The sequence below is a fragment of the Neophocaena asiaeorientalis genome, unplaced genomic scaffold (assembly GCF_003031525.2).
Source record: "Neophocaena asiaeorientalis asiaeorientalis breed wild unplaced genomic scaffold, Neophocaena_asiaeorientalis_V1.1 scaffold490, whole genome shotgun sequence".
NCBI lineage: Eukaryota > Metazoa > Chordata > Mammalia > Artiodactyla > Phocoenidae > Neophocaena > Neophocaena asiaeorientalis.
This window is the reverse complement of record NW_020175079.1, coordinates 2,061,499-2,086,225: the sequence shown is the minus strand read 5'-3', so window position 1 is coordinate 2,086,225 and position 24,727 is coordinate 2,061,499. Positions and strand designations below refer to the sequence as shown.

Genomic DNA, 24,727 nt, shown 5'->3' with positions numbered 1-24,727 from the left:
CCTGCCAGTTCCATGGCTGTTGGCAACTACAAACTAATCTCTGCAAATTTAGGGGGTGGGGAGGAGAATCCTTAAATTCCAGTGGAATCTAGAGTTCCAAAAGCTCATCTGTTTAAATTGTAATTATTTATAGCGCACAAAATACAACGAACATGTCACACACAAACGCCAAGGCCCTTGTCTCTTCCTACACTTATTGTGCTCAAGCAAAAGCAGCTACTTCCAAATACCCAAGAGAAACGGCTACCAGGACTCATCAGTTACAGCGGCGTAAAAGCAGACAGAAAATGGGATTTTCTTTTAATAATTAAAAAGTCATTGGGTAACAAGTTAAATGCCACTATGAGGAAATGCATGATGTAGTTTATCCTATAAGACAATCAGGCTGGGCTGTTCAAAAAGTCAATGTCATTAAAAAAATGTTAAAGGGTGTGTGTAGGGGGTAGGATGAGGGATGGAGTCCTACATTTGATTTCAAGAGGCTAAAGAGACAAATCAACCAAATGTGGGACCCTGACTGGATCTTGGATCCAAAACAGAAAAAAAAATAAAGCCTACTACTATTTCATACACACACACACACACACACACACACACACACACACACACAAACTCTGGAGGCAATCAAGGTAAGTTCAATATGAACTTTAGACAAAATTCTGGAATCACAGTTAACTTTCTTAGGTGTGGTAATGGTATTGGCATTATGCAGAAAAATGCAGGAGATGAATACTGAACTATTCTGATACCTTTTACTTTGAAATGATTAACCAAAAGAAAGCAAATGTGGCAAAATGTTAAAGAATTGGTGGATCGGGCTTCCCTGGTGGCGCAGTGGTTGGGAGTCTGCCTGCTGATGCAGGGGACGCGGGTTCGTGCTCTGGTCCGGGAAGATCCCACATGCCGCGGAGCGGCTGGGCCCGTGAGCCGTGGCCGGTGAGCCTGCGCATCCGGAGCCTGTGCTCCGCAACGGGAGAGGCCACAACAGTGAGAGGCCCGCTTACCGCAAAAAAAAAAAAAAAAAAGAATTGGTGGATCTACACGAAGAGTATATGGGTATTCACTGTACTATTTCAAAATTTCTATAGGTTTGCAATTTTACAACATAAAAATTTTGAGGGCTTCCCTGGTGGCGCAGTGGTTGGGAGTCTGCCTGCCGATGCAGGGGACGCGGGTTCGTGCCCCGGTCCGGGAAGATCCCACATGCCGCGGAGCGGCTGGGCCCGTGAGCCATGGCTGCTGAGCCTGTGCGTCTGGAGCCTGTGCTCCGCAAAGGGAGAGGCCACGACAGTGAGAGGCCCGCGAACCGCAAAAAAAAAAAAAAATTGAAAAATTTTGGAGGAAAAATTTTAAATGAGAAAACAGGTCATGGTTTAACAGCCTTGGAGTCAATATCTGACCACGCCCCACAAGACAACAAGCTGCCGACAACAAAGCCATGTCCATCTCAGGGTCCACTGTCCTAGCACAATGCCTGGCACAAGGACGCACTCAAGTATCTGATCAGGGTATGCGTGGGTGCATGAGTGAAATTTCTGCTCCAACACACGTCAGTCACAGTAGCCTTCGGCAGGTCATCGCTCGGAGCCCCTGCAAAGTGGTGACGACGCCAGTCTTGTGGGGCCCTTGTACCTATCAGAAGGCATATTAAGGGCATATCAGTATGCCAGTTGGCATATTCTTGGGACTTAGCAAATGGTACTATCATTGCTATTCTTAGATAAGTCCATGTTTCAAAAATCCATGATACTGAAAGTTCTAAAAGGTTTTAGTTTTCAACTGAAATCGTCCAGATTTACAGATGTAATGAGGTTTGAGAGGTCCCTTGTACTTTCATGTTACCTCAAAAATACTCTGCTGGTCTCTCTTGTTAAAGACTCTCATTTTACGGGGCACGAACTGTTGCTTCACACTGTCAGGACAGAGATCATCTCTTCTATCCGGAGAAATGTGAGCGGGAACTGATCTCCCTATAGTGTCTGAAAGCTCTTCACAGCACGATTTTCTCAGCAAAGTAGAGCGATGAGCTGTGTTACCTAAAGGTGCTGGGATGGAAACGACTTTAAAAGGAATTCCTCAGCTACCAAAAGCCCTACAGCAATTCTAAGATGGTTAACAGATTTGGGCTGGTGAGAAATAGGGAGAGAGAAGGGATTCTCTGTGGAAGAGTCTGGCAGTGAGGATAAGAACAGTACCTTTCCAGAGGGAGTCAGGGCTGAGAGAAGGGGCATGAGTGTGGGTGTGTGTGTGTATGTGTTAAAAAAAACATGGACAGGGACTTCCCTGGCGGTCCAGTGGTTAAGACTGCGCTTCCACTGCAGGGGGCGCGGGTTTGATCCCTGGTTGGGGAACTAAGATCCCACGTGCTGCGCAGTGCCAAAAAATTAAAAACAAAACAAAACAAAAAAGACAACAAAGAGATCCTACCAAATACTTTCCTCTCCACAACCCCCTGCAGAAACATGCCGGGAAGACCTTGCCTGCAGGGGAGAAGGGTAGAAAGCTCTGGAGCAGCTGTCTGCGCCTAACAGCTACCTCGCCCTCCCCTGCAGGATCCCAACAGACTGACCTGGTGACTTGCGACTTTGAGACCAGCCTGCATGACTGTGCTCACACCCTGACAGTACTCCCTGAGGTAGCAGAAGCACTTCCCACCTCCTGACACTTGAGTCTTGTGAATATTCGTGCAAACAAAATGAGTTTAGGTTTCAATAAATCCCCGTCAGCCTGGTGGCATAAAAAAGAAAAGCTTCGTGTTGAACCTTGGATCTGCCTATAATCAACTCCATGGGGTCATGATTCAGATTTTGGCAGGAAAGCCTTCCCGACTGCTTTTTAAACAGGGGGAGGAAAGCAGCAAAGGCAAGAGGAAAAGGGGAAATGGGACGTGAGGCTAGAGATGGGAGAGACTGAGCTTTTTTATGTGATAAAATTCTGACTTCCTAGCTCAGATCAAGAACTTCACAGCTTAATATCTGGTCCTCGAGCTAAGTCCCGTCCTTAAGTAGCACCATCCTAAATTACAATACCTCCAGGGATGAGAAAATAGCGAGGTACAAAAAGCCAGCAGGAAAAAACCAGAATTTCACTTTTGTGGGGTGTGACTGGCTTTTCCTTTTGTTTGTTTCTAAAATATGTGTTTTAGAGAATAGCACTGATAGGGTAAATCCCTACTTGCTCTAATGGAGGCCCCGTTTACTATCTGAGAAGAGGATTAAGTATTTCTCGCCTGTTTAGAAGCCTTTTATAGCTATACAACCCTAAACAAATACTCAGAAGGTGATACTTCTGTTTACGCCACACATTCTTTTTAATTGACAGACATTTGGAAAACTATGCTAACACCTCAGAGGACATAGGACGGCCTGACGCTGGGGGATGACATAGTTGGGAGTGAGGATAAAGCTGGATGTGTGACCCGGGGCGGCTCACTCAGCCTCTCCGTGCCTCAGTTTCCCCAGAGTCAAAATGGTGTGAACAACACTAGCTACCTCGAAAGAGGGCGGTGAGGATTCCATGAGTTAATCCACGTAAAGGGATTAGAACAAAGCCTGGCTCCTAGTGAGTCCTCAATAAATGTTAGCTACCACCACTAGTGCATGAGGGTACTTTCACAAACTATGGAAGAACTTGGATTGTCATAAATCCTGGTTTGCATGGACAGTCCAGGGTTAGGCCTGTTGTCCCAAAGTCATTATTAATAGCAGCCTGTTCCTCTTTCAAATGTGTCCTGGTCTGGACAGTAAGTTACCGGCTCACCTTAATTATCACTCAAAAGATATGCAAATGCAAGGTATTTTACAAGAAGAAGGGATAAGAGAGATAGCAAAAAGAGTTTGTTGGGACTTCCCTGGTGGCACAGTGGTTAACAATCTGCTTGCCAAGGCAGGGGACACGGGTACAAACTCTGGTCTGGGAAGATCCCACATGCCATGGAGCAACTAAGCCCGTGCGCCACAACTACCGAGCCTGCGCTCTAGAGCCTGAGAGTCACAACTACTGAAGCCCCCGTGCCTAGAGCCTGTGCTCTGCAACAAGAGAAGCCACCGCAGTGAGAAGCCTGTGCACTGCAATGAAGAGTAGCCCCGCTCGCCCCAACTACAGAAAGCCTGCGTGCAGCAACGAAGACCCAACGCAGCCAAAAATAAATTAATTAAAAAAAAAAAGGGGGTTGTTTTAAGGTCCTAAAGAAGCAGCAAGGATAGAGCTGTTGTTTGTATTTGTTTGTATTTTTGCTGTTCTTTGTCGTCGTTTGTTTTTTAAACTAAGGATACTTTTAAGAGATGAAAAGAAATAAATAGCCAGTAGAAAAGGAGAGGCTGCCAGGGGGGTAGAGAAGGGGGTGAGCTCGGATGGAAAGCCCAACTGTGGAGGCCTGCGGGGAAGAAGGCCAGAGCCCAGCTCCATCTCAGTCACCCGGAGAGTAAAGAGTAAGTGATGGGGCTTCCCTGGTGGCGCAGTGGTTGAGAGTCCGCCTGCTGATGCAGGAGACACGGGTTTGTGTCCCAGTCCGGGAAGATCACACATGCTGCAGAGCTGCTGGGCCCGTGAGCCATGGCCGCTAAGCCTGCGCGTCCGGAGCCTGTGCTCCGCAGCGGAGAGGACACAACAGTGAGAGGCCCACATACCAAAAAAAAAAAAAAAAAAAAAGAGTAAGTAATGGTCATGAGGCCTTGAAAATGACTGCATTTGAGCTCTTTGTAGCATTTTTTTAAAAAAAGAAGTGGCTTCACAGTGATACTCTACCCAAAAAGGCATCACTGCCCATGAGGCCGACTGGCACACAGAGTCAAGGACCAGCACCCGGTGGGAGTGGTTGGGAAGGGTTTGGGGATCTTCAAGATTGAAAGTTCCACAGAAAATGGATGAATAGCAGGGATTTCTCCCCCTTTTTCTTTCTTTTATTTATTTTTAAAATTAATTTTTATTGGAGAATAGTTGCTTTACAATGTTGTGTTAGTTTCTGCTGTCCAGCAAAGTGGATCAGTTATATGTATACACATATCCTCTCTTTTTTAGATTTCCTTCCCATTTAGGTCACCACAGAGCATCGAGTAGAGTTCCTTCCCTGTGCTACAGAGGACGTTCTCATTAGTTACATTTCTTGTACTTCTGCCACCAGAAACTCAAGGTTGGGCTATGGGTTTATAAAGGACCAGCCAACAAGCAGCACTCTCTCACAGGGAAACCCATGTCCTCTCCCTGACACGTACAAATGCACACCCCACCTAAGAGTGCTTTACAACATAAAGTGACAGGTTCTAGATAGTCAAAAAGAGAGAGGACAGTTTTAATAACTTCGCTAAGATTTCCAGTCCTCTCTGCTGTCCCATCACTCGAAATTCCTTTACAGCTTTACCCGTTTACTTTTTTTTTTAAATAAATGTATTTATTTTTTATTTTTTGTAGTGACAGGTTCTAGATAGTCAAAAAGAGAGAGGACAGTTTTAATAACTTCGCTAAGATTTCCAGTCCTCTCTGCTGTCCCATCACTCGAAATTCCTTTACAGCTTTACCCGTTTACTTTTTTTTTAAAATAAATGTATTTATTTTTTATTTTTTGAGTTTTCGCTGCGTTGGGTCTTCGTTGCTGTGCGTGGGCTTTCTCTAGTTGCGGCGTGCGGGGGCTACTCTTCGTTGTGGTGCGCGGGCTTCTCATTGCAGTGGCTTCTCTTGTTGCAGAGCACGGGCTCTAGGTGCGCAGGCTCAGTATTTGTGGCTCGTGGGCTCTAGAGCGCAGGCTCGGTAGTTGTGGCGCATGGGCTTAGTTGCTCCACGGCATGTGGGATCTTCCCGGACCAGGGCTTGAACCCGTGTCCCCTGCACTGGCAGGCAGATTCTTAAGCACCGTGCCACCAGGGAAGCCCACCCGTTTACTTTTGATTAGGCGTCACTGAAACGTTCTAATTCTTTAACTATATCAAGTTGAGCTGTGTGCGAGGCTGAGGAAAATGCCACACTAAGTCTTCCATAACATCACGTGGCTGATAGACGTGACACGGGCTGCAAGGAAGGTGCTCTGCACTTCCGCTGTGTTCAATGTCTCCCTCAAGGTTCCCAGGCTAGAAACGTAGAACCAGTATTTCTTCCCAAACAGACTACAGACAGTTCAAGAAATGTGTTGTCAACAAGAGGTATTTTTTAATTTACCAAACCGAAGGCTGGGCTGGCACAGTGGGAGGAGCAGATCAGGAGGTCGGGGAGCTGCGACACAAGAACTGGCTCTGTCCCTTACAGTCACAGGGCAGTGTTCTCACCTGTGAAACACCTACGTGGCTGGGCTACCGTATGAACTAAACATATCAGCATACGGAGATCCCAGACACGCCAGCACACGTGGGCAGCCTCCTGTTCCACTCCTGGAAAATACCTGCTTGGGATCATCAGATTATCTAATAAGGCCAAATGGGCTGATTAGATCAGGTGAGATTCAGACTTTATTTTCTTTCATCAACTCAGACTCTCTGGCTATAACCTAAATCCCAAGGTCTGAAATAGTTTTTAGGGTGTTGCATTTTAATTTGCTGAGGTTCAACCATCAGAAATTGAGCCCCTACTGTATACAAAGCACCCTGTTGGTTACCGTGGAGGTGGGGGTGGGAGTTCAAAGAGGGGAAGAGAGCTGCATCTGAGTTCTAGTAAGAAAGGCAGGACGGGCCAAGTGTTCAAATCTTGGGAAGGTGGAGTGCCTCCCAAGGATGGAGAAGCACTGTAGGATGTGGTATCTGAGCAGAGCTGTGACAGACAGGTAAGGCTTTAAATTTATACACACATATGTGTGTGTAAACTTACTTGATGCTTTCGGGTAGCATTCTAATTTTTAGACATTTTGTCTCTTCCACTGATAAGCACAAACCATGTGAGAATTTATTAATTCAGTGAATTAAAAACGTGGGTTAGATCTATCGTAAGAAAAACAAACAAAGAAGGGTACAGGTGTGTTAGTAAAACTCCTGATTGGACACCAACTTCCTGCTCTGATAACTTGCAACTAAAAGAAAGAATTAAGCATTTATTTTGCTTTTCCTCTGATTATATTTGAGGGTAACCAAAGAACACTAGATGATGAAGGAAAGCAAACTGTACAGAAGAATTTCAGCCAATAAATGTGGAGGATGGTGGAAAAGCCACCCTTTTACCACTTCTAAGGAAATGCTGGATCAGGCGAGGATCGGCAGTGCATGAAACCGTTAGATGAAAGGCTGATGGGGAACCTGACAAGGCAGGTAGGCATCAGGCTGCCACAACCTACACTTCCTGAACGATCCTGGCATCACTACTACTCGGTCATCCACACACTGTCGAGTACCCGGCTGTGAGGCGACGTGAAGCTTACTGCGATGCCTACAGAGTTCATTTGCCAAAAGGTCTAACCTGAATCTAGTCAAAGCTCTAGGGTCAACTTCCACTTACAGCAAAGACGAGGGACCGAGGAATAAAGTAAATGACACCACAAGGGCTTCCAGAATGTGGGACAGTTAACGAAGGGCTTCCAGAATGTGGGATGGTTAATGAACAGCTGACCTGGTTTCTGCAACAAGTCACTGACTTGAAGTGAATTGGAGGCTGGGGAGAGGGTGGATGGCTCTAGATTAGGACAAGTAATACTCGACCCTGGTTTGTATCCTGATGGAACAGGTCAGGTAAAATGACACTTGGGAGACAATCAGGGAGATGGGATTATAGCGGGGTATTGGGTGACACTGAGGAATTATCATTTGTTACTGCGATAACGGGATGTGTTGATGTAAAAAAAAATTTTAAACAGATGTGCACTGAAGTATATAGGGGTGAAATGCCACCATGCCTGACATGTGCTTTAAAATATCCTATCACCTAAAAACCATCATGGCAAAATATTGATCAATATGCATCTGGGTCATGGGTACATGGCGGGGAGGTCATTCTAATGTTTTTTATGTTTAAGTAAGTCTGACAATGTCAATTTTTTAAAAAGCGCCTGATGTGATTCCGTGGTAACACTGAATTCACTTTCATATGTACGTTTCATTTCCCATGTAAAGACACTGGATTTTGAACTGACACTCAGATGTTCACTGAATGAGTGGAAAAGGCATTTAAAAGAGTTTTCCTGTAGAAAGCCTTCACACACATGAATCCCAAAGTGTGCTCCAGGTACCAGAAGCACTGGTATCACCTGATTACTTGTCAGAAATGCAAGAACCCTCACTGAGTTCCTGAGCCTCACGCAAGACCCACTGCATCAGAAACTCTGTGCTGGGACCCAGCAAGGTGTATCTTAACCCCTCCGGGTAATTCTGATGCAGGCTCCAGTTTGAGAGCCGCTACTGCCACACATTGAGTCTTGGGAGATGCCCCTTCTTGAAGGACACCTAAAAAAGCTTTAATATTTAGGTACTACATTTTGGGGGAAAACCCAGCTTAGAGATAATTTTATAGACTTAAAACATTATAATATTTTGCATGGATAGGAAAAAAATATTTCAAACACTGCTGTACATCATTCCACATTCCTGGCTATTGAAATTTTAAAAAGAATGTACACGGCGCTTTGTTTACAAAATAGTTACTGGTCATCACGGCACGTGTGTGCAGGACGTGGGTGTTCTGTGTTGTGATAACCCTTCATACAGATGGCCAGCAGGCGTTTGTCAACCGGGAACTAGATGGAATGGTTTGTCTTTGAGAAGCAGTTGAGCGAGGTAGCTCAGCTGGCTACGGTGTAACACTGGCCCAAGGTCAGGGTTCCAAACCCCACTTAGATCAGACAGCCTCACTTCATAATGTAGCCCTAACTATAGGCCTAGCATCTATATGGCACCACATGCGGGAGGAGCCCTGTCCACCAGGCTAGAGAGAGTGAGAGGATTGCAAATCCAGGGTGAGGAGGACAGCTGAGTCCAACGGCAGGACCACAGAGTTACTCTCAACAGATCCAGTGCATCTGGCACCACAAATAAATACAAAGGCTGTCCCACAATGAACAGACTTATTCCCTGGTCAACAGGAGTATGGATTTCACCCAGGGATTCACGGGTCACCTGAGCATTTACAGAAATCTCACTGCCAACTGTGCTTCCTTGGTCTTGTCCAGTGGTCATCTACGTCAGAAGCACCTGGAAGGCTTGGTCAAAATGGACTACTGGGCCACGGCCCTGGAGTTTCTGATTCTGTAGGAGATTCTGCACGTTTAACAGCTACTCAGGGGATGCTGAAATTGCGGTTCCAGGGACCACACTTGGAGAATTGCTTTCTAGACTGGATCCTGCACCTGAATTCCACTGGACTCATTCCTTTTAATGGCGAGTTAGTTCCTTATCATCAGAGACTTTGCCTTCCCCATAGTCTATAAAACTAAGTACTGGGCTCGGAAAACCAACCTGTGACACATCAAGAAGAGGTGGGCGTAGCCTTGAAATGCAGAAGGTCTTTAAGCACGTCGGGCTGGGCCAGTGGCAGCATGGCCTTGGTCCTATCCTCAAAAGCCGACACTATTCCTGCAGCCCTTTCTCAGATGAATTCTACAGAACAGAAGACCTGGGGGGCACGTGTGCATGCGTGCGTGCGTGTTCCCAGGCCAGCTTCTGCCACACAGGACAACGGTCCCCAGCACTCGAGGCTCCTCTCTCCCCAGTCCAAACTTACCTGCCTGCCACCCTCCCTGTGCTAGGATGTCAGCTGTTCACCTGTATGGAAATGACAGCTGCTTGTCACGGTCTACATGAGAGGCCTCTCTTGCCGCAGTAACTAGCACGCCATTTCCAAAGCTGTCATTCTCTGGTGTCAGCACAACCCACTGTTCAAAGATCTGCTGTGACATGAACCAAGCAGCGCCGTGACTGTTATTGTCATGGACTCCTCTGTGCTCCGACACCGATGGCAGCTGCTCGGAGCCCAGGGTTTGTTTCACCCAATTATTTGTTTGTCACTTGGAAGCCCAAGATGTCGAGCAGGTATTGGGGAGGTATTTTTGGCCTGATGCACCGGCAGGAAGTATAATGAGGCCCTCAGGTGAAGGTCTATTTTGTCAGTCAGGTGGTAGGAAGATGTGCAGCTGAGAAGCCGGAGTAGCAATTAGGATATTTGAATAAGATAAGACACCTGGCAGGATGCTGAGAAGGTTCAGAAAGTCCGCCTTAACTTTTAAAATGCTAAGAAAAACCTGGTAGTAGGCAGTTTTCGAGTTTGTCCTGGAGGAATAGGGGAGGAGGAGACAGGAGAGCTCCTTCCTCCACCCAGAGGCCCTGAGAAGGAAAGGGCTGAAACCAGGCACCAGCCTGACCCAAAGGTGTGTTCTGGGCGGGTGAGGCTCTGGCCAAACAGGGGTCCTGGGTCATTTGGGCAAATACCAGTTGCGCCCGGGAGGCGAGGCCAAAGTGGAAATGGAGCGCCATCTTCTAACCAGTTCTCCCCAGGTTTCCTGTGTAAGTCAGGGCTTTGCACTTCCCACGGGAGCAGAAATCAAATTGATGTGACGTCTAACATCTTGGGAAAAGGCCACTGAACAGGGCAACGTGGCCCCTACAGCCAAGTGCAAAAACCAAACCCACGTCATTTAGTTTGATTAGATATTCGACCAAAGCCCACAGCAGCAGCGCCCCTGCTTCTAATCCAGGAAGCGGTGTCTCAGACTCAGTGTCTCGTCAGTGACGTTCTTCCTTTCCACAGCCATCAGTCTCGGAAAATAAGGGCGACGGTCCAGACAAACCTAATTCCCCTAAGCAACAGGCGATGTTACCCATAAAATGAACACAGCTCCTCCTCTGAATGCACTCACAGTTTTAGTCTGTGCCAGCTCTTGGGCAACGGCAAGACACTGAAAGTACCGTTTCTTTACTCTGAAACAAACCTTTCCCCAACAGACATGAGAAGCCTGTGAAGAAAGCTAAGATCCAGCAAACAGCAAGTGTCGTACTGGGAGAAAAAGTTGATATTATCACCACCTCGTAGCAAATGAAAAGTAGGAAGGAAGACTGCTTCAGTCAGGGAGGCCTAGATTAACTTTTGAAGAAGCGGAGCTCTGATGAACTGCTTGGTGCTGACTCTGCTGACAGCTGAAAACAGATGGCGAGGTGGTGACACTCTCTTGATGATTGAGAATGGTCCACCCAAGCCTCGTTTCAATTCACAGTTGGTAAAATGAGTCACTCTGTAGAAAAAGAGTCCTCTTGCCAGCTTGCCTCCAGGCTCTTCAAGGCTGGGCCTTGCTCTGCTATGGAGCCCGCAGCCCTACCCTCTTCTAACCTGTAGCAATCCCCCGTCCTTGGAACCGGTCAGTCATTCAAGTCAAGTACAAAGGAACCGGCAGCTAGGTTCTCTATACTCTGGGCTTTTATAAACATTTACTAAGCAGATAAAACACCTCTTTTAACACCACTCCAAATACAAACCGGCAGGAGGACTCCGCATTGTTATTCTAATTCTGGAGGGAGGCTAATGCCTAACAGCTGGTATTCAAACGGTAGCATCTCATTCCCTCCCCTCCCAGCCCTGAGGCTCCCCGCCTTCCTGCCTCTCAGATGCTTCCAATAGAGATGGAATCTCCAGGAGTGAAGAGAGGTTTCTGCTTCCCTATTCTCGCCCATAAGTTCAGGACTGAAGTCATGACACTCCTGCTAAATGCAAGTGTCCACAGTCTCATTCACAGCTCTCTGGAAAATACATGCCCGCTGCACAAGCTTCAGGCTCTAGAAGGACCTAGAACATTCCAAAGCAAACTCTGGCCTTTAGACCAGGATGGGATCTTGGAGTCTACCCAACTTTCTCAAGTTAACGAGAAAACCCAGTCTAATAGAGTGATTTGCTCGTGGTTACAAGCAGCCCAGCTCAGACCTGAGCCTGGATCTTCTATAACTAAAAGCTGTGGTATATCCTGCCACCTCCGCGCAGTATGCCAACCTGGTAAACATTTAAGCAGCATAATCTAACTGAGGAAACGTGAAATCAAGAGGCCCTATTGATAGGCTATACACAGACCTTTACAATTCTCCCCCAAATCTTTTCAATAGCTTAACTAAGTTAACAAAAGAGACAGCATCAATTTTTACAATGGAAAGTTCTAAGGGGCAGGTTTTAGTCTCACTGTGAGCACAAGCTGGCATATCTGTGCCCACAGAACCCCTCTCTGACAGGGTGACATCGTCTGCAGTCTGATGGCTGGTCTGTTTCTGGTTTGCCGACCCGTCAGGGCTCACCTTGGATCAGCTTTTCCCTCCCAAAAAGGTCTTAAGGCTTCTTTCCCATTACACCATTTTAAAAGTCTCTTTTCGAATCTTAAAATATATTAAGCTCTTATGCTTCTGGTCATTATGTTTAATGCGATCTGTTCACTGCTGTATCTCCTGTGCCTTTTATGGAATCAGCGCTCAACAATAATTTATTTTAGATTGTTTTTGATGTGGACCATTTTTAAAGTCTTTACTGAATTTGTTACAATATTGCTTCTGTTTTTATGTTTTGGTTTTCTGTCTGTGAGGCATGTGGGGTCTTAGCTCCCCGACCAGGGATCAGACCCACACCCCCTGCATTGGAAAGCAAAGTCTTAACGACTGGACTGCCAGGGAACTCCCTCAGTAATAACTGCTGAACAAAAGAATTCATTTCAATATGGCTTCCACTTTCTGCCAACTGAAGGAAGAAACAGAATGAACCCTGATGTCATTCACCTCACAAATGACAAATCCGACCTCAGAGGAAGACTGCTTGTCAAACCCAAGTCTATGGATGAAGTTCGTGGATAAAGAAGCCTTCAGAGATCAGCCCAAGAACTCCAGCAGAGGACAGTCCACACTTGGAAAAATCAAAAACTGGTATAAAATGAAAGGAATTACGTGGCTGGGCTTTTGGTGAGAGGGGCTTTGCTATGGAAAAGCCTTCCCCGGCTGTAAACAGATAATGAGAAAATGATGTAATCCTGGCTATAATTAGGTTTCAGTGTTACTCTTCTGAGAGATGTGAAAGGTGATAGATAAGAGGGGGAAATGTTTTCCAAGTGGGTTTTAAAGGCATCGCAATCTAACTGCCTCCCACATCAGCCTATTAACACCGCACACTTGAGACATTTCCCTCTCCAAAAGGACTCTTAGAAAAAGCAATGATGTGCTCTCCACCTCCTCCTCTATAAGACAAGGTTTACGAGGGTCAGAAAAGATTTGAGCACCCACAGAACATTACTCCTTGTTTAACTGGCGCCTCTCCCACCTCGGCATGGATTGGCCTCATGCTTACATCATCGGTTGCTAGGGAAATGCCCCTGCTGGAAAATCCTAAATCACTTCTAATAAAATCTGGCTGAAGAGTAACAATCGGTCCACTTACAGGCACAAGAATGGGCGTGGAGAGTGGAAGTATGGAAACATGTCTTAGTAGAAGGGAAGGAAATCAGAGATGTCTAAAGTTGAGCATCGCTGCAATGCAGTCACCATGATGCTTTTGGCAGCACCTGCTCAGATCACAGGGGGGGGGGGCATCTTGGAATGCCAGGAAGACCTGGACGAGACCCCCCACTGTCAAGAGACTGTTCCTACTAACTTCCAGGGAACACAATACTTTGGAACGGCATGGTGGAAAAAGTCCTAGGGACTTGTTCTGGCCAATGAGATGGCTGGAAATGCCCAACACCACAACCAAGCTGAAACTTGAAAGAGGTGTTCTATGATTCTGTCTCTACTCTTTTCCTTTTACTAAGATAACCACGATGACGGCTGCTTCTCTAGCCCGGGTCCCAGAATAAAAACAAGGAGAACCGCAGCTGGTCCGCAGCTGACACCTGATACGAGACCTTTGTTGCCGTAAGCTCTGCAGCATGGTGTGACAAAGCAGATGAACAGAGGCCCTATTAAGTGATACAGAAGGGCAAAGACATCTCTCCAGGACAGCCATGCCAGTGCGCTGGGTGCTGAACACTGGTAAAAGATTCATAAGAGGGACTTCCCTGCTGGCGCACTGGTTAAGAATCCGCCTGCCAATGCAGGGGACACAGGTTTGAGCCCTGGTCTGGGAAGATCCCGCGTGCCACGGAGCAACTAAGCCCGTGCGCCACAGCTACTGAGCCTGTGCTCTAGGGTCCGCGAGCCACAACTACTGAGCCCGTGTGCCGCAACTACTGAAGCCCGTGTGCCTAGGGCCCGTGCTCCGCAACAAGAGAAGCTACTGCAATGAGAAGCCTGCACACCGCAACGAAGAGTAGCCCCCGCTCGCCGCAACTAGAGAAAGCCTGTGCACAGCAACAAAGACCCAACGCGGCCAAAAATAAATAAATTTAAAAAAAAAGATTTATAAGAGAAAAGCACGTGGAACACGGCAGCTCTTCGCCCTAAGCTATTCTAGTGAACACAATATCAAATTTTATTTATTTATTTTTTGGCCGTGCGGCTTGTGGGATCTCAGTTCCCCGGCCAGGTACTGAACCTGGGCCACGGCAATGAAATCCCAGAATCCTAACCCCTAGGCCACCAGGGAACTCCCAATATTAAATTTTCAACTCCTGGATTCAGTTAACGCTGAGAGGTTTGCTCAAATGTAGAATTCTGCACATCACACACCCAGCGACCTGACAGAGCACCCCACTAAGGATTGGCCCCTTCCACTCCTACCCACAGGCTTCGGGAATTGCTGAGAAAGCATTTCTAGGAGGGGAACCAGAGGCACAGCCACTTATGGACAGCTTTCCACTCGGAGGTAAAATGAACCTCCAAATACCAAGTGATGGGCCACCTTACATAAGCAGGCTTTAGAATGCACTTTCCCAGCAAGTCCAGACACCCAGGCGATTGATGGAAGTCAAGTCTATGGGTGGGGTGGGGGAGTGGGATAGAGTATCTGAATTCGGGCCCAGGATCTCTTTGGTGAATTCACGAAGTGGGTCCTCAGCTGAGAGCCACTTCTACTTTCTTAAAGCACAGACTGGGGAAGTAGGTAAAAGATTCTGATGGCTGCCCCAGGCTAAATCAAAGACAGCTGAGCAAAAAGTTCAGGCACCATGAAATTAATAAAATCCCTGTTGGGCCCGCTCCACCATAGGTTCAAGAATAAACTGGTAAAAATTCGAAATGCACAGAGATTACTTGAGTGGGAATCAATCATTCTTCCACTGAAAAATTCTGACACTTCCCTATACAGCATAGTCACTGGATTCATAATTCACCAAAGTTGCTTCCTGAGACTGAGCACTGCTGGACTTTCTGAGTAATTGAGACAAATTTTGTTAGTTAAATAAATTCCAGGCAAGGGCATATTTGACTTACGCACAGGAAAGGAAAGAATTCTTCTGTAAGCTGCAACACAATAGAGTTTTATCTTATCTGAGGAACTTACTGCCGCTCGCCTGTGTGTGTTTTACTGCCAAAATAAAATAAATTGAATCAGCTCACACATGATAACATGCTCTTTCCTAACTCATACTAATTGCCTGGCTAATTGATGTTTGTTGAACTTTCTCCATTTCATTGAGTGATTAGGTACAAAGCTCACAGTTGACATCTGTAGGCGCTTAACTGGCGTCTGTAATTACTGTTAATGTTAAATAATTGTTAGTTAATTGGAGTGGTAACTGAGTGAATGGAATCCAGATTGTGAAGCAAAAAGAAACCTAGTTAAATAAACATACATTTTCAGAGAAAACAACATTTTTGTGCAGTTGTCAGAAACCAGAAATAATCCAGAGGCCATGGGATAGCCACCAGCTTCCTCCATGCAGGAAACTCTCCAGGCCTGAGGCTGACCCCACGCACTTGAAGGTTGTTACCAGTGAGGAGGCCCTTTGTCATTTAACGGTTCTCATTAAAGACGCTCCAGAACTGATCTGATATTTTTTGTGCCAAATGTCTACTATGAATGTAGATTACTTTCTGAGACAGCGAATTTGACATCATCGCCTCTACGAAGCACTAAATATGAACAGAATGAAATGTGATGCTGATCAACGTTCAAGCTTCTTTGCTAATATTGCCAAGTATGGAGAAAAGTCTTTCCAAGAACAGCAGCAATCAATCAATCAATAAAGTAAGGGAAGAGCTTTTCGGTGGGCTCAAAAATAAACAGTGGCATGTGATCATCCAACTAAAAGAATGTTACCCTATAACCTGCTCCAGCTCACAGGGGCGCTCAGGACCAGGAGATCTGGCCTACTTTTTATCTGGAAAAGTGGCATCGCTGTCAGAGTTCTACTCTAAAGACACCATCAAGATCAATTCAAATGCTCGGAATATCTTCCACCCCTTGAGCTTAAAATTCCAGTAAGGGGATCCAACATTTACCCAGGACTCCCCACCATACTCACCAACAAGGTCAGGGAAAGACCAGGTAGCAGTTGATGGAAAAATATCTAGAGGGAAACACTTTCTGACCACATGGAATCTTTTTAGACCCTTCCCGGTGGTTTCACACTAAGAATACAAGGTTTCTGTTTCCAAGAATTCTCAAGGAATAATTCTATACAACAAATTCTGTATGTAGGAGTCTGGCTCCTACAGGAAGGTCAATTTCCATAACAAAAGGAGCTGATTACGTGTTCTCTGCAGTGTGGAGTGGGAGGGAAAACCCAACCACTCACAACTCCTTTGTCTTCAATCAAGCACCAATTACCCTTCACTAGTATTTCCCCTGTATCAGACATCTCTATCCTCCAAAGACCCAAGAAAACGCTCTGAAACTACAAAAAGGATCCAGAGAAGGAAAAAAAAAGAATGAGTGACAGTCCAACTTTCCCTTATGTAGGATTTAAGACAGTACAAAAATGGGACTAATTTATAGAGGCTAAAATGGGCTCAGTTTACTCCTCTGCAGATGGGGAATAAGCTTTATGTCATGTTCCCCTTACAATGAAACCCAAGACACTACAAGGAATTGTAAAATGGTCTCCATATTTTTATTATAATTGGATTTTAAACTCTGAATCTTTTTTTTTTTTTAAAGAAAGCTATCCCACACTTGATTGCATTGTTTTCACTTACATAGAAAGCACAGAATTGTTTTAGGGGAGGGGCCTTGGTGGTAACATAACTCTTACCTTTACTTGTCACCAAACCAAGGAATTCCCCCTTTATGTCTAAACCTGATGAATCAAGTAAGATCATCTCCATGAAAGATTTTATTATGTACTCAGTTACTGAACCTCAACCCACCAAGCAGCATCTTTTCTCACTTCATCTCAAACCTCAACCAATTTTTTGGCCAGCTTTTCCTTCTATGCTGGTGATAAAACCATATTGTCAAAGATACCCAAAGGCCCTACTAATTCTAAAGGCTCCAACCTCATCTGTGTCCCAGGGAAACCCTCAGCACAAAATCGACCCCAAGAAGAGGCCTGTGTGGCCACTAGTTCGTCTGGTGGGGCCTGGGAAAGGAAAACCAGCCCCGGTCAGAGAGAGCTCAAGGTGGCCCCAGTGTTCCGTCTGGCACTCATCATGGTGAGTGAGTGTCCACCAGAGTCCCCACGGCTGACCTGGGGGAGGGGAGGTGGGGTCCCACCCGGGAGGATGGGTGGCTGCTCCTTTGCTGTATACGTTTCAGTAGATGGGGGTGCTCACGGCAGAAGGGAGCACAAATCAGGGGCCTCACCCCTACCTGGGTCCTTCCCCACCCCAGCTATCTGGAAACACGCAGCTCTCTCACAGTTAGCTCAGGGCACCTCTCCCCAGGAGGGCCGACATTACCACAGGACGAAGGTGACGGCCAGAGAAGGGGTGAGAGTGATGGGGTGAAGTACACCACCTGGCTCCTCTCATCTCTAACTTGCCTTAGCTGCAGGACAGATCCTGGAAAAGAGGCATTTCAGGGCCTTTTCTCTACCCCTAAACTAGACCGTGGACCTACACCAGGGCTGGCAGGATAGTCATGTCTGCTAAGTACTCATTTTCTGCATTTCTGCCTATGTATGAAAGAGGCAAAACCCCTGAGAAGTAGGACGTAGAGTAGGTTAAGAAGGGTAATAAATACTGGCTGGACACACTGAAGTGACTGACCAGTTAGTTCCTTTTAAGGATCAACAGTCTAGAATTTGGGGTTCAAATCCTACTGCTCCTACAGCAGTTCAACCAACTAAATATGGACAAGAACTTAGTCTCTCTCTGTGTGTCTCTGTCTCACTGGGAAAATTAATTTTTTCTTTGGCAGATGGTTGAGTCACAAAGACAGAAGGATTCATAAAATTCACATGAACATCCTGTAAACATTTAAACACATAAAGATTAAATAAGGCAACCAGGAACTTGATTAAAGTTAAACTATTTTTTTATGTCTCCAACCCTAAGCCCTGCAACTTGGAGGTTCATCTCCCCGCCCCTCTGGACAAGCTCAGTTCTCACTGGGCATGTCCCGTGTACATGCAAGCACGCACCGTTTGATTAATTTGTTTCAAAGTGGGAAATAAAAGGCGTCAGAAGGAAACAACGATTGGGAACACCTAAACACAAAAATCTTGCTGGTCCTCTGTTAAATTGGACAGACTCTACAACACCGAGAGAGTCAAAATAAAACCAAACAGGCAGAAGGGATATACAATGTGTTCATGGCACCTACTCTACTTCAGCCCCTCCGCCCCTCCCCAGCTAACTGTTTTATCCCCACCAGAGACGTCGGCCCAGGACTAGGTTTTGCTATGATTGAAAATTCTGACCTAAAGAGGCGAAATGACTTACTCCAGCTCACCAACAGACTGATGGGACCTGAGCCACGGCCCCTGCTGCTTCAGCCACAGCCCCAACCCCCAACCGCCCAGCGCAGACATCAAAGCTGCGCACCCCATGCCCGGCCGGCCGGCCCCACCACAATCAGCTTGTGAGATTAGCACTGCCCTCCCACAGTGAAATTTTATGGACCGAATCCGCCTGCCACCGGGCTCCGCAAGCGTAATCTCGCCAGCGGCTGAAAGCCACACTTCTGGAAGGCCAGAGCCCGGTGGGGCTGCTGAGAGGGAGAGGTGATGTGTAGCTTTAAACATCCGGAGGAGAAGGAATACACGTGTCAGCTTCCCTGCACTCATCAGACTGTTCAATAAGCCGAGGCTTTGAAGGTCTTCCCAGTGGTGTTTGTTACCTGGTATAAATTTGCCCTTTCTTACATTGCTTTTTATTGCTCTTGGCTAAGAATACTGGACAGAGACGGGAGACCTGACTTGCAGGCGGGCAGGCTGCTTTGCAGGAGAACTTGAACTTGATGTGCAGGAAGCTGACAGTTCCTTGAAGGCCTTGTCAACCATCCATCCAGTAAACACTGCCACTACCCAGAGTAAAAACAGACCCAAACCCGCATGCACATAGCAAGACTCTCTGCACCTGTCTTGAAGCAATTATTGACATTATCACTATACAATGAATCTCTTTTTGAACTTGTTTTCCTGATACTTAGCAGTTTGAATACTAATCCCCTTAACAACACTGCTCCCATGCTTCCCCCTCCCCGGCTCCCCCCCTTAATCTCTTTCTCTCCAGGGGGAGGGCGGGTGCTGGATACCAGTCCAGTCTACTTTGCAGCACCTGGATTTGCATTGATTCCGGCTCTTGTCATTCATGTTACCAACAGGAATTAGCATAAGGCATTAAGGGGAAACTCTGGAGGAGAAAAGAAAGGCCATTCTGATGGAAATAAGGGGCAAAGGAATAATCTGCCATCAGCTAAAATGCTTATTTGTGTGTGGTTTCCCAAGCAAAGCTTAGCAAAAAGCCTATGTTGATTTTAGTGTACACAAAGAAACCTTAATCCTTCCAAGGCAACTAAATCACCCCCAGAAAAACAGCTCAGAAGAAAGGCACCCTGTCAGGATGACTATTCAGAACCAAAGAGATGCCACAAATCACACTCTGTAAGTAAACAAAAATAAGAACGTGGGAGACGTTTGATTGGAAAAGGGAGAGGGGCCAGGGGAGCAGGAGGGAAGAGGCAGAGGGACGAGGATGTTGCCTGTCATGGATCGCTCCTCCTCGGCCCTGAAGGGGAGGCTTTCAGCACCGTGAGGGCAGCGGGGCCTGAGTGCAGGTCCCAGAGCCAACTCTCCTGCCAGGCCTGATCCCAGAGAGGGGAAACACATTCCACAACTTTACAGCAAGTTAGCAAAAGAGAGACACGGTCATGTGGGCTGGAGGGCCTGGGGAGGGGGTGGGGCAGGGTGTCACTGAAACACAGAGGACCTCCTTTGGGTGAACTGTCCTTCTATCAGTCAGGGACACACGACCATCTACCCAACCTCTTCCCTCGCCAAAATGATCCATAAACAGTGACGTATCTTTCCATTTGAGCCCTGTACGCTGTGAACTGCAGTGTATCTCCTTTTATTGGGCTTTAGCATGATGGACAACAAATTGATACAAGCTTTCAGTCCATCAAAATACATGATGAAACATAAAACTGGAATACCCCATTACGCAATGAAAAAAGATAAAATTCAACAGGACAATAATTCTGGGAGTGACAGCAATCACATAAGCATGTACACCTAGAGGGAAGCCTAAACATAATGTACTATTTGAAGCCTGCAGTTGGTTCCAGTTCTAAAATAATCTGGGAGCTCAAAATAACTGCACTTGGAAACACGTGTGACCAACCAGCTAGCAAAAATGCTAGCCAAGGCAACTATAGAATGCCAGGGTGGTTTCGTATTTCACTTCATGAAGGCCCAACCCTGTTCAAGCTACCAAGTATCTTCCGTGTAATACAGAACGAGACCACGACAGGAAGCATACGTTCTGTATTTAGCGATGACCACACAAGCACCTACAACAGGTTCTACAGTGGAGAGAAAGAGATCAAATAATTTATACGATTTATACCTTTCGAAGTATACACCACTGTAAAGCCCGTGATTAGAAACTCCCTTCAATTTCATTATTTCCAACAATACTGCTACAAACGAAAACTGACCAGAAACCTATTGGCAGTGATTTAAGATAAGTTTCCCCTTAATGTATTGCTATATCATTAGCCTCTCTTACTCTATATTGCAGTTTGGAAGAAAGTAATGGGGTGGCACGTATTTAAATTTTGTCCTCTTGATCATTTATTAATTTTACAGAAAGCCCACAGCAGAGTAAGGCTTGGTTTATGACCATAATGCTGTGAACACCTAACACGCACTGTTTATTAGAGTCTGCAGTACAAATCAGCGATTCACCGCTCTCCAACTGCTGGGTTGTTGATAAGTGACAAAGTTAAGGCATCTTGAGAACTATTATTCTCCATTACCACTTCCTACATTAAATGAAAGTCGCAGAGACAGTAGTCATTTCTTAGTCAAATCAATTTAAGTAAGGATTCAACATATTCTTTTAAAATAAACTGTTTTGGGATGCAACACAAAAGCACACAGATTCTGTCTCAAGCAAAAAGACAAATTATGAATCGCAGCTCCAGAATGAAAAGGGAATGACCATTGTTCTTTATGCTTTCATCCCGACAACGGAGCAAACAAAAAATAAGCTATTGCTCGGATTTAAGGAGTCTTACCTTTGTTTACAATAACGGTATTGAAGAGTTTTTCAGAGCTGGCATCTGAGGCCTGCAACACAAGAAGGGGAAAGAAAGCATTACTATTGTCATGAATTTTGTCATCACCATCATCATTACGATGATTTTAAATCAATTTTACTACGTTTTGGAAAAGCCTCAAAAGGAAAGCGGCAATTTCCCCCAATCCTCCATAAGGTGGTGCTGGTTGACTGCGGGAGCCAGACCTGCAGTGCAGCTATTTGCTGAGGGAAGAAAAAAACCTGATTTTAAAAACATGTCCTTATTAGACATATTATCTGTGCAAAACATATTTCTATGAGATGATACACAAAGCAATTCAGCTCATTCACATAATGATTTTGCAATTTCACTGACAGATCATTATTTTGGAAACGGTACTTTTTTCATATTTGCAGACATGCCATATTTTTCAATTTTCTCTCACAAACTAGAAATGCCTATTATTTAATGCTAAGCTTCTCCTCACTAAAAAGTGTCAACTCGTTTTTAAAGATTTCTCTGCTGACCCCAAGATCCCTGCCCCCTGTGGTAACCACGACGACCTTGGTGTTGAAATGACAGCCAGCCGACCTGCCCAGCAACCCGACACTGCACACACCATCAGCATTATTTCCTTTCCATTTTCTAGAAATCACGTCTGCTAATTACTACAGTGGCTCCAGGAATGTGAAACAAGCCTGTTTAAACAGCGAGAACACAGGCAATTTAAATTATACACTAATGTTCTGGAAAATCAACATGAAGTCTGTTTGGAGAAAAAATGCTATAAGCACCGTATTTCTAGAACCTGAAAAATTAAAAAATAAACTTAAAAATTAAGCAGCTCCATTATACGGTAATTTGATGATGTAGATGCATTTAAGGTTATAATGGCTATATTATATTTATGCTGTTGTTGCTACCCAGCCCTTATAAGAAATCACTGGTCTTCACACTTTATGCATAGAAATGCATGTTTTGACAAAGCGAAGCAGAGAACGGTGAATAAATCTAGAAGAAATATAAGAAATAGGGTGCGGGGGAATCTGAAATACAACATATTCAGACTCTGGAGCTGGCTTTTGGGGACAAAGAATATATTCAATTTAGTCTTTTTGTGCTATGTTGATAAAGATGAGATATTCCCGAGTGTTATCTGGGGAACAAGTTCTAGTTCTCAATGCAAGTGATACAGAAAGACAAAATATTGTTATTATGACTGTTTTCCTCTTTATTTTAATTCTAATCTGCCTACTGTAAACGTGATTCCAAAGATTAATATATCAAGAAGAAAAGGAATGCACAGTATGTGCAAAACAAGTGTTGAACTCTATTCATTTCTACATGAGCAGTTTAAAATAAAATAAATCCTTGATAGACGCTTCCTTTTATTTTGCATGAATAAAAAATATGCTGAGGGCCTTCTTGACATTTTAAACATAATTAAATAAAACTGCATATTACAGTAGCTTTTCATAAAAACAAACCACCAAAAATGTGTTGCATGGAGGGGGAAACAAGATATGCATTAAACACATCAAGAATATTGAGTTATAGAAGCAAAAATTACAGAAACAGTGTTGTTATATTATAATATTAAGTGAGATGTCTAGGAACACGAGTTTCCCAGCTAAAAACTTGGAGACAAGAGCATTTCACCATTCCTTGATGAAAAAGTGTCTCTCAGTTCAAATTGGAATGGCTATGGTAAATTCATGGCTTAAACTACAGTTGATATATTTAAAAGGAAAAAAAGGGGGGGGCTGTTAATTCATTTTACTAAATTGAAATAACCCCTGCAGATTTGGGGACTACCTATTAAAAGGAGCCTAACTGGCCCAAAGCACTACAGGAACAAAGTACTGTACCGTCAATGCAAAAAGCATGGGTGAGGAAAAGGTTCTTGATCCAGTTTTTATTTACACTTGGGGTAGGTGTGTGTGTTAGAGGGGGAGAGAGAGAGGGACAGAAGCTGTAGGTGAAGAGGCCCTCTGGCTGTCTTGCACACCCTCCTTGGGGCTGCCACCCTTGTCAGCTCCACTGGGCTCCACACCATATTCTCAAGTAGCCAGTTAAGTGATCCTTATGTCTGAAGCGAACTTAGAGGATGTGATTATATGATGCCAACCGGTAAGTTATTAAGGAAATGAGTCTGACAGGATATTCAGAGTGACTTAGGAGTAATGCTCTCTAATAAAAGCTTTTCCAGCCCCTTAATTTTCTGATACATGTCACAAAGCCGTTTTGTAACTGGTAAGGGTAAGGGGGGCGGGGGTCCTCAAAAAGGCCTCCATGGAAAAACACCCAAAAGAAAATGACAGCAATGGGACTTAGGCTAATCATAAAATGATCTGGATCCTTTTCTCTCCCATCCAGGTGGTTACAACTATGGCTGACCACTGTCCTGAAAAGTCAGAAAAGAGCTTCTCAGCCAAAGTCTTAAGCAGGAACTACAAGGAAATTCTTTGATTTTCTCGATGAACTTTCAAATTTAACTTGTGCTTTAAAGCATTTGTACAAATTTGTGGCTTCTTGGATCTTAATCTTTGGCGTGTTTTCTTTTTCATTGTTTTTTAGGAAAAAGTGTGAAATTCCTTATATTACCTGGACCATTTTCCTGGCTGATTTTTTTTTTTTTAAATCAGGGATGTCTAATGGAAACGTGGTGAGCCAAGGGTTAGCCGGCGAGCACAGCTTTTCCTTCTCTCCTTTCTTAATACGGGGGCACCTTTACATACTAAAGATCTTTAGCTTTTACTCGCCATTTCACTTCATCCCCCTCACTCGGTTTTGGAGGATGAGGGCGTGAAGTGGCTGCACCTAAAAGTGATAGAAAAAAACAAAGCTCTCTTGGCTGCTCTTTATTTCGGGGGGAGGTGGAAGCAGATTTTTTTTTTAAAAAACTGAAAAATTACTAGACGCCGTAGTTGGTGTTTAAAGAAAAGTTAAATAAGTCAAACAGATTGAAGAAAGGAACACAGAGAATGAGGAAACGAAGAAAAGCCTTCCGAGCAGACAGGAGTGGGACGCGCGCCCGCTCGGGTTCGAGGTCCACCTTAATTTCCTTCGGCCGCGGATCCCGGGCACGGCCCTCTGCACCCGCACGAGGAGGGGCTTTCCAACAAGAAAAGAGAAACCTCCTCGAAACTTAAGCGCGAGTTCTTTCCCCAGCTGCCGCGATACCGAGCCCAGATCTTTCGCTTCCCTTGGCACCTTGTGCGGGCCAGGATCCCGACCTCGGCGCGGGGAAGCGGTACCCCGGGAAGCGGCAGCGAGCGCAGCGCCAAGGTTTTCAGCCCGAGCG

At 45.3% G+C, this 24,727-nt stretch overlaps 1 protein-coding gene across 1 annotated transcript in view; it reads right to left on the bottom strand.

Moving 5' to 3' along the window:
• Positions 1–24,727, bottom strand: part of LOC112412440 (autism susceptibility gene 2 protein-like) — a 961,342-nt gene that overhangs the window by 37,719 nt on the left and 898,896 nt on the right. Inside the window, exon 6 of the mRNA XM_024764131.1 lies at positions 21,421–21,472. Coding sequence (XP_024619899.1) covers positions 21,421–21,472 — 52 coding nt within the window. The remainder of the gene's footprint in view (positions 1–21,420; positions 21,473–24,727) is intronic.